The sequence below is a fragment of the Drosophila kikkawai genome, chromosome 3R, assembly GCF_030179895.1.
Source record: "Drosophila kikkawai strain 14028-0561.14 chromosome 3R, DkikHiC1v2, whole genome shotgun sequence".
NCBI lineage: Eukaryota > Metazoa > Arthropoda > Insecta > Diptera > Drosophilidae > Drosophila > Drosophila kikkawai.
Window position 1 is genome coordinate 36,499,007 of NC_091731.1, and position 10,049 is coordinate 36,509,055.

Here is a 10,049-nt window from a genome sequence, read left to right on the forward strand (position 1 = left end):
TATGCCGCCCAGGTCGATGGTCGATGGTCGCCTCCGTCGCCGCTCGTTGGCCACCAACTTCACGAGTAATTTATCCGCTGCAAATCAGCCCCGGGCCTAATGAAGTTACACACGGCCGGGCTCAGCTGCAGGGGTTGGTTTTACGACGGGTCAGGTGGAGGTGCATTACGGACGTGGACGAGGCGATTGCACACCAGTTGAATGAGTGCGGCTCGATGGACAGCCACTGGCACCTACACACACATGTACATTTATACAGAGCTCTCCTGGCTTTGAAGGGTTTCTGGTCGAAAGAATTCTGGACGAGTGCAGTGGCGACTGCAGGAAATATTTACCAGGGGTTCAGTAAGTCCAGTGACACTCTGAAGTTGTAGAATATTTCTAGTAAATTATAAAGTAAATATTCTTTAATTAGAAGTTGTGGAGAATTTTATTTTTGGTAAATATTTATTGTGTTTACTTATTCATATAAATGTGAAATAAAACCCAATTTGAAATTTATTTAAAGATTAAAATCGTTTTCAAAACCCCCTCTTCGGACTACCTCTGATAGTTGGACAGCCGCCAGGACTGGTCAGACTTCCCCAGGACCTGTTCGAGTACGCTATGCGATAGTCCTTGATTACATCACACCAGAAGCAATCCCGACCGTGTGTGGGTGTGCGTGAACTGGATGCGAGTTGTCCGAGTGTTTGCTTTATTTATGTGCACTAAACAAACAGCCGGGCACGGACATCGTTCCCCCAACGGCTGCCCGGGGCTATGGAGTCCGGCAAATTGAGCAGCCGGCCGCAATTATTTTTACACTGCGCACATGGAGCGAGACTGTGGAGGGGGAGGGAGTCATTTAACACATTCCGCAATTGAACTCGGTGGCGATTGGGACACTGGATCCAGGACATTTCAAATGCAACAACTGGGGTGACTGAAGCTCTTTGTTTGCTGGGAGCTTTATTATACGTAAAGGTTGAACATGAGGGCGTGTTATTACTATTTGCCTATGCGTGACAATAAAATCAGTGGGGAATAGTCAGAGCTTTAACAGCGAAATATACTTTTCTACATTAATTTTTAAATCAATTTATTGATTGAGTTGAGCATGTAACATATAGCAGAGGGGTATCTTTGGGATAAAATCTCTGTGTCGACAAATCTAGGGCACTCAATACCAGATAATTAACTAATTTAATATAATTTATATATTATTCTTTTTTTTCTGTATATCTCTGAAGTATAACAGAAATAAACTTGGAATCAAAAATAAACTTTAACATAAATCAATCAAGATAAACTTGGCCAGTTTTATTAATAATCCTTTAGAAAACTTCCCTCACAGAATTAAGTCGTTCGCCCTGATGAAGCCCTGCCCATGGATGTTTCCTTTGACATTAGCTTGTTGATTTTGTGACCGTTCCCAGTGGCGATGATGATGATGATGATGGGCTCATTCTTGTAAAATCTTATTAACTTTCATTGTTGTTGTCACTGGCGAATCCGGGTCATGTATCAACTGTCACAATGGAGTTCGCCCGGCACGTTCTGCTGCCAAGGCAACCCACATGGGCAACCGAGCTCATCATGCTGCTCACAGTTCATTTGATATTAATACGGACGCTTTCTGGTCAGCTGCTGCTGCTGCTGCTGCTGCTCCTATTGCCGCTGCTACTGATGATGCGCCGTTGCCGCTACATATGTTTTCATTTGTTTGACGCTGATGATGACAACCCTCATCAAAACTTTGCGCCGATGGCCGCTCGATTGCTCGGGCGAGTGGTCAACGGCTGTTGACAGGCCACTTTGACATTGTGTGGGTCCAGCTATCGTCCTGTGTCCTGCGTCCTGTGTGGGTGGGTCTCTGTAATACAGTGATACATAATTAAAAAGTAGAGGCGAGCGGGGGATAAAGGCTAGGGTAACTTTTGATGCCAGTCACAGATACGAGACAGTGATGGCGATTGGTCCTGCTTTGGGATATATTCTATCTACAAGTTAGTATACTTATACTTAACTTTATTAAACTAAATTTATAATAAATATAAAACAAATTTTCTTATCCAAATTTTATTTATTCAAAAGGTTTATGAATTCTTTTCATTTAAATTGTTGTTTATTTTCCCCCTATTTTGTTCTGTTTCTGAAATAGGTTTCCGGCAACACTGATAATCACACATTCCCGCAATTTAACTTAATGGCCGAAGGGACAAAAGTTTGTGATTTTCAACATGAAAGTAAACAAGTTGCTTCCAGGTAATTTATTAAGCTGCGTCTGCCGCCGTTGTAACCCAAATTGGTACACTTTTCATCGACTCTGCTGCTGCCAAGTCAAGCCAAAAGCTGAAGCAATTGAAAAAGCCAACCGAAAAACGCCAAGGTGCAAAGTCAATGAAAATCAAGTGCTGGGCGGGGTAGTAGGGGGCCATGGGATATGGGCGACCCGAGGCCACAGAGAACGCGAACTATGAAAGAGAAACGAACGTACGAGAACACATGGAGAAATCATTTGTAGTAATTGAAATCGAACAAAGCAGAAGTTGCACAGCAAAACGAGCCAGGAGCTGCCGCCAGCCACCGAGGCTCGGAGCGAAAAATAAATGTACACATACACCGGGGAGGTGGAGCCGAAAGGAACGGAAAGAAACAGAAAGGTTGGCTTCTGGTTTTGTCTGGTTTTTGCAGCGCCCCAATGGTTTCCAGCTCGAGCTGTACAAACTGACTTCCGCTGCAAGCCCCTGGTCATAGGAGTGCTAGTACACGGAGAAAAGGATTTGAAGGTATAGAAATCAAAGGGAGTTCCTATTAAAAGTTTGGAATTAAAAAGCTATAGTTCGGATTAATCAGAAGACATAAATTCTAGATACTTCATATATCTTATATAACAAATATAAAGACCTCATAGATAATATTTGCACGATTTTTGCTTAATTTTTTTTTCAGAAAAATCTAAAAAATTAAAAAACCAACTTATCTTCAGATTATGATTATTTTCCCCAGTGCCTGTGCCACCTCCAGCAGTCACAGCCGAGCGATGTGCGGAACATGTGTTGAAAACGTGTTCAACACGGCCAAATGACGACGACATCGGCAAAGCCATCGCTCGAGAGCAACATTTGCCATTGTATGCCGTTTGTGCAACGCAGGAGCTGTGCTGGCAGGAACTGTGCTGGCAGGAGCCTTGCTCGCAGGACCCGAAATCAGCAACAATTCGCCGCTCAAGTGTGAGCAACGTATGCAATCGTGCGTGGTGTGCGACGGCGGCTTAGACGCGCATCTTGAATGACGTTAATGCGACTAAGCGGGAATCTTAACGCGACACACGACCGACATTGGCACACACATTTGACGTAAACACACACAAAGAAGTTCATATGTAGTATATATATCTTGACTTCAACGCTTCCACTCTCTATAATAGGCAGCCGCTTGTCTAGTCATTGACTGCATAAATCGATTCGGTTCAGCCATTCAATCGTGTTGCTGTCACAAGGGGCGTATACGTAATGCGCGTTAATTGCGGGCTTTGTATGAGAGAGAGTACTTTTAGAATCAGGAAAATTATTGAGTGCAAGATATTTTATAGAAATATGCTATAGATTTTCCAATAGCAAGCTTGAGGTTTTAAATTTAAATAAAAAAGGTTTGTTTAAGTTTTAGTTATATATTTTTTACATTTTAAATACTTTTGAAAATATTTTCCTTTAATACTTTAATAGTAATGAGTTGCAAAAGTAATTAAATCAGAAGCAAGACAGATTTATCCAGAGTCCATATTTCCCTCTCATTGGCATTGATTTCTGTCCATGCCAGCAAAAAATTATTGGAAAAAGAAGAAAACAGAAGGCAAACACACACAGCACTGCAATTTGCTGTCCATTTATCCTTAATTATAGACACGAAACCGGATTCGATTCAGGCGATAAATACAGGCAGATATACGCAATATTTGAAACATAAGGATTCCACCAGCAGGCAGCAACAAGTCAGCAACAAAAAATCATTACCCATCTGCCTGGCCGAGTGGCTTTCCAGTCTGATTGGCACTTAATTTGCCATTCAATTCCTGCCACTTGATAAACGCTGTTTTGTTAAATGCAATTTTTTGTTGTTTTTTTAAAGCGAAAAACGTGTTAATTAACAGGCCGGCTAGGTATGCTAATGCAAATAAAAACTGAAATGCAGTTGCAAACGCCGCTAAAGGCATTGCTTATGGCTGCCTTTTGGGTTGAGTTACGCGCTCACGTAACGTAACGAGTGTGAATGGGCATCGTGAATGTCGATGGGTCTGCCAATGTGAGTGCGATTGCTATGGCGAGTGTGGCTGCAGGTGCTCGCTTGAGTGCACTCAAACACTTTTGCTGCTTGGGCGATTTCAATAACGCAGCGTTACATCGATTTAAAAAAGCAAAAAGGAAGAAGGGACGGTGAGATCCTGCCGAGTTGCGCTTTCGTTGTGCCGTAACCATTTACCCCCAGAGTTCGCCATGGTCAGATGGACAATTGATGCTCTCCGCTTGGCTGGTCCCGGCTGTTTAACCCTGCTGCCAGTGCATCTTTTGCACAGACAGAAAAAAAGCGATTATCAGTTCCACATTGTTGCAGTTGGTCGAATTACATAAATATCAACGAAATCCTGAAGTTATGATAATGGAGAACTGGGATTTTAAGTGTTTTTGATGTTGATTTTCCTTCAAATTTATTCACCAACTAAAAGTGAACTTTAAATACCTACATTTCAGTTCAGAAAACCTAATTTATTGAATCATTCGAAGATAGTTGCACTCATATTTTTTGCAACTCTCAAAGTATCGAACGAACGATATGTAAAAGTCATATTTTCCCTCTGTGTGTGTGTGGAAAAACGAATGTGAATGTGTGCCGATAAGTGCACACAATCCATTCGGTATTCAAATTACTTTAAATCGCATTTGTCTCGGGTGTGTGCCGAGGTACTCGTCCTTTCCTGCTGGCACGTCCGCTCCGCCGAGTTGCAGTTAAATTCAGGAGCGCTGCCAAATCAAATTTAGTAAAAGTCAGTAGAGTGTCTGGGTAAACACAGATATGTACACATAGTTCACACACATGTGTGTGTATGTGCGGGCCTGCAGTTGCAGATACTCTGTCACAGACAGGCGAACAGTTTGGTTTTCAATTAAATTTATGGCTGGTCAATGGCGGGGTGCCAAGAGGGGGCCGGTCATGGAGGGATTGTAAAGAGGGGGTTGTATGAAGAGGGGTTAGTTGGAGGACAGACCGACTTTAAGGGCTGAAAGCTAAAAGCCAAAAGCGAGGAACGAGCCGAGCAACGGCAAACTTCACTTCAGCGTGAAAGGACGAAAATCGATTAGATCCAAATCTTTTAATAAGTTTCATTTCCGTTTTGTGCTGCCTTTCGGTCGGGCGCTGTCTGTGGCTGTGGGGGGAGGAGGGAGGTGCCACCCCCAACCGAACCCCAATTCCCTGCAGGCACTCCCATTTGCATTGCTGCTGTCTATGAAGTGTCCTTGCCACCACCACCACCCCCCTTTAACTACGTGTATTAGGGTGCGATTTGGAAATTGCGGTTCAATTGAGTTTCGGGACTTGTCGATTTGCCGGCAGTCAAGTGGTTGCAAAGCAAATTAGGCCAAACGGAATAAAGCCACAATCCTGCGCGTCCCTCTGCCCACACAAACCCTCCGCCAGCTAGGCGCGATTTATGATTGACTTGTCGGCCAATCTGTATATATTGTCATCGATAATTCGATAGCGATTGTGATCCCTACTTGCCACCTCACGCCTGAATATTTCATGAGTCCTGCGTCGTGGTCCCGGGTCCTGTGTTTTCGAATTAAGGCATTAACGAATCGATTCCCCCGAAAGGCTAATTGCCCCAAGGCCCATTGGCCTGTCATGTGGGTAAGCCAAGGGCCGGGAGCACGGGGGAAATCCCCTTTCACAAGCCATTTGCTCAGCCGAAAACAAAAGGGATAATGATACGCACAGCAGGCTCCAGCCAGGATACCTGGTCAACGGTGAGCCAGACAGTGGCCAATAGCCTTTAGCCACACTTCAACAGAGCCAGTAAAGGTAGCATTAGTGTACAAATTGGTAATTACATTTTAGCTATTAAGGTTGTCCTTGCTATAATTTCCTTTGAATACTATTAATTAAGGCTTTAAGGTGTCAATTTAAACTGTTAGTTAAAATTGAAATTATTAGATACTAATAAGCTTATTATTGACAGTCTTTTGAGAAGGAAAAACATATTTCAATGTTTTTAAAAGCCATTTGATATTTAAATTGCAAAACCATGACTTCATAAATTATTTAATAATTTGATTAAGTTAGTTTTCAGTTTTCTAGTGACCCATTTCTCTCTCTGTAGCCTTGTTCTTGCTGCTCCCTTGTTCGGAACGCAGCCAACGGAAGCTCAGCTGGGGCTTTTGGCCACGTTTGCCTTTGAACGCCTTCGCCGTGTCTTTTCTTTCCGCCGGATTAATTGGCAGCGATGTGACACACACAGACACCCACACACACACGCAGACGTACACACTCATGTCCTGCCACGTATGCCGCGTCATCAAATCATTCACACACCGGCCGAAAGTAGGCAGCACTATTTTTACTTTCACCGCAACTTTACGAGCACTTCAAGTTTTATGGCAGTTTTTCATTACTTTTTCCACTAAAGGTGGCCGCCACCCCCTCCCGCATGAATGATGTGGCTCACTGGCGAATTCTGGTTTCGCTTTCGCTTTTTGTTGCAATTCGATTCGGTTTTCATTTCAGCAAATTAGACTTCGCACTTTTTGCCCAGACACTGCGATAGCTTTTGGCACATTAACGACATAAGCAGTGAGTGACAGGCCGGCGAAGCCAGGACACGCGAGGATAACAGTTGTCCTTTTGTTGGCTCGACTTTAATGCGACTTAAATGCGGCTCTGCGGAGTCTCCGATTTCTCTGCCTTCGGGGCGCTTTAAAGGACCCTCCCACATTGCAAACTAATTACATGTTTAGATGTCCCGAAGGACGAGCGAAGGGGAGGAGGGGTGTGTGTGTCAAAGAGCAATTAAAAATAATCGATATGCAACACCGCCAGAGGGACTCAAAGTCAACCCCCTCCAACCCCATGGACAATTAAATTTAGAGGCAAAAAACCCCTCCCCAAGCGACCGAAAACGATAACAATTTTTCACAAAGGATTAGAGCTGTCGACAACACGTCGGCACTTGGCTATTTTTGCAGCTCCCTGGCATAGTTGGCGTTGTTGTCCCGCAAATTACATTTCCCCATGGCCACTGGTAGTACTGCTCCAAACCGCAGCGCCAACTGTTTGTTTAATTAAATTGCAAAAAGCAAGCTGAAACAGAAATGCTTCTCTATTTCCGCTTCCCAGAACCCAATTCCAGTCCCGTTCCCAGCACAGCTTCCCCTTCCTTTTCGGATGCCGCAAGTTATGGACGTTGAGCTGACCATCCTGCCGCAGTCATTTGTATTAATTGAATAAGAATTACGCTTTAATCCGATATAGACAATATATATATAGAGACGTTGCCCGCTCGACCAGGCCAAATGGCAGACATTTTGTCGGCACTTCATTTTATATCCTGCACATTTTATTTCCACGCGCAGGAGTGCTCCGTTTTTGTGTGCTTTTATATCGCATTTCCTTTGAAATTACGCCACCGCATATATGCACTGTGAGAAAATTTAAAATTTTATAGTTTAATATAAAATATAGAAGTGCAATATGGCTCCAGTCTATGTATATTTTCATTTATTTATATGAACAACTCTTGGATAAGTAAAACCCATTGTATGACACCAAAAAGAGTTTCTAAATTGTTCGAAAACTGTCCAATTTTTTTTCCCCAGTGTACTTAATGGCAGTCCCAGGGCAATGAGGCAGCAATTGTTATTGAATCCGTCTACATAAACACAGGAGGAAGCCCGGTAGGTTGGCATCGCCTCGTGTAAGAAGAGCTCTTGTAGGTAGTAGCTTCCCGTGTGTCTGTGTGTATGCTTTGTTACGAAAAAAAGAAAACTCAAAGAATAGGAAATTTGTCTATAAATAGACCGGCATTTGAAATTCAAGTCTGTCGCTGAAATGTCACCTGCCGGCCGGCCCCCTAATTAGCCTTAACGACAGCACATATTTTATATTTTATCAATCCCTAACCTATCCCCCGAGGGCCATTTGCCTGGGAAAACTGTAAATTGTTTTCAATACTCAAAATTATTATTATATTATTAAATTATTCATGAGTGTGGGGGCCGGTTGCCATCTGCCCGAGGCCACTTAAAATATGAAATATGACAGAAACATGCGAGATAGAAATCAGAGTCGTTCTCGTTGTCGTCCTCGCCGCCAAAGGAGGGCAAGAAAAAGCAAGGCACATGACAGGATCCTTCTGGCCTCTGGCAGCAATACACGAAAGGTTAAGGGGGGGAAGCAGACGCTTCTGAGTGGCCGGGATGTGGCAGGGAAAGAACCAGCTGCCTTGAAAGATAATCGCCTTTAAAGTTTCACGTTAAAGCTGTCACTGTTCATGGTTAAGTGACTGCCGGAGACATTTCAGTTGGGCTTTCTCCATATTCATTCGCAATTGCTGCAGGCAAACTTTCAGCGAATCACAGCTGGACTTAATTCACTGAATTCCAAACTGATTTATAAGAAAAGGGATATATAAATGTGAGTTTTATATATAAGTATTTCTAAGAATAAAACACTAAAACTAAGGCTTAAGTTAGAGGGGTTTTCTAAGTACGACTTAAACTATCTGCTGCGGAGCGCTGTCGCTGGCAGATACTTTGTAAGAGGAGCTGCCAGACCCTGAGCCTGCTGCTGATCCTGTCCAGCAACAGCGGCGGTTGCTGGTGCCGAGCTGAAGTCCAGGACAGGGGCCACACCCTCATCGGAGCTGCGCGAGCTTCCACCCAAAGCGTCAAACTGCTGCTGGATGAGCTGCTGGGCTCGCACCGCGTCCTCGGGTGTGCGATACTTGACAAAGTGCACCTCCGGCTTGTGGTTTTGGGTCTGGGCCTGCTGTTCGCTCTGAATCCTCTGGGCCAGCTGGGCCACATCAGCCTGCTTGCTGAGGACATAGATGGCGGTGCGCTGCTCACTGGCCTGCTTGGCCAGCTGGAGGGCTGCATTGGCCAGGCCCTGGTGCTCCGGCGACTTGATGAAGAGAACCCGCAGGTTACGCTTCAGCATACTGGCAATGTGCTCCGTGGACTCGTGGTCGGCGAACTCCTCCTCCGGGGCAGAGTACGTGAAGAACTCCTTACTGAACTCATCCACAGCTGCCGGTGTTTGTTGTTGCGGCTCAGGCTGCAACAGTTGCTGCTGCGTCTGTTGGTGCTGCGTCTGTTGATGCTGCGAGGAAGTGGAACTAAATCCTGTGGCCTCTTCATCGATGAGTCCAGCAAAACGGCGATCGCCTGCCGCAGCCCGGTAATTGTAACCCAATTTGGCCGCCGAAACGGAGACTAAGAAACAAATTAACTGGAAAAGAAAGATACGTTTTTAATAAGACTCCAAAACCTTAAATTTTTTTATAATTTTGCTTTAATAATTTAAGATTAATAATCAGAGATGGTAAATATTTAAATTATATTTTCATTTCCGCAGTTTAAGATCCAATTATAAAATTAACTGTTTAACTTTTGTTTTAAACAATTTTTACTGTCACACATATACACTAGGACTCTGTTGATTGTTGTGTAATAAAATTTACACTGTCTTCACACTTGTTTCTTATAACTTTCTATACCACTCACCAGAAATCCACGCATCTTGAGCAGGATTAGGTGATGTCTAGGTGCTGAGGATCTGTTTACCACGCTTTTCACTTGCTAACTGGCATTTGCCTTGTGCATTTCGCTGATATTTATACAAGCTATAGCCGGCAGCTCGAAAGGGGAAATTCGAAATATGACAAATGATGGGCCTGCAAGGGGGCAGCGTTGTTTGAGCCAAGCTGGCTATCGGGATCGGGATCGCATCGGTTTCCGTTTCATCTTCGGTGCTGCAACACACTGGCTGGCAATAGGTAATCGGAGATAAAT

At 44.0% G+C, this 10,049-nt stretch overlaps 1 protein-coding gene across 1 annotated transcript; it reads right to left on the reverse strand.

Annotated features, from left to right (window-relative positions):
• Positions 1–8,734: 8,734 nt before the first annotated feature.
• Positions 8,735–9,833, reverse strand: TwdlQ (TweedleQ). The gene is made up of 2 exons (XM_017182213.2): positions 9,762–9,833; positions 8,735–9,486 (listed from the first exon to the last, which is right to left on the reverse strand). Exons 1-2 carry the CDS (start codon positions 9,774–9,776, stop codon positions 8,755–8,757), a joined length of 747 nt encoding a protein of 248 aa, XP_017037702.1. The 5' UTR covers positions 9,777–9,833; the 3' UTR covers positions 8,735–8,754.
• Between the last annotated feature and the right edge of the window lie 216 nt (positions 9,834–10,049).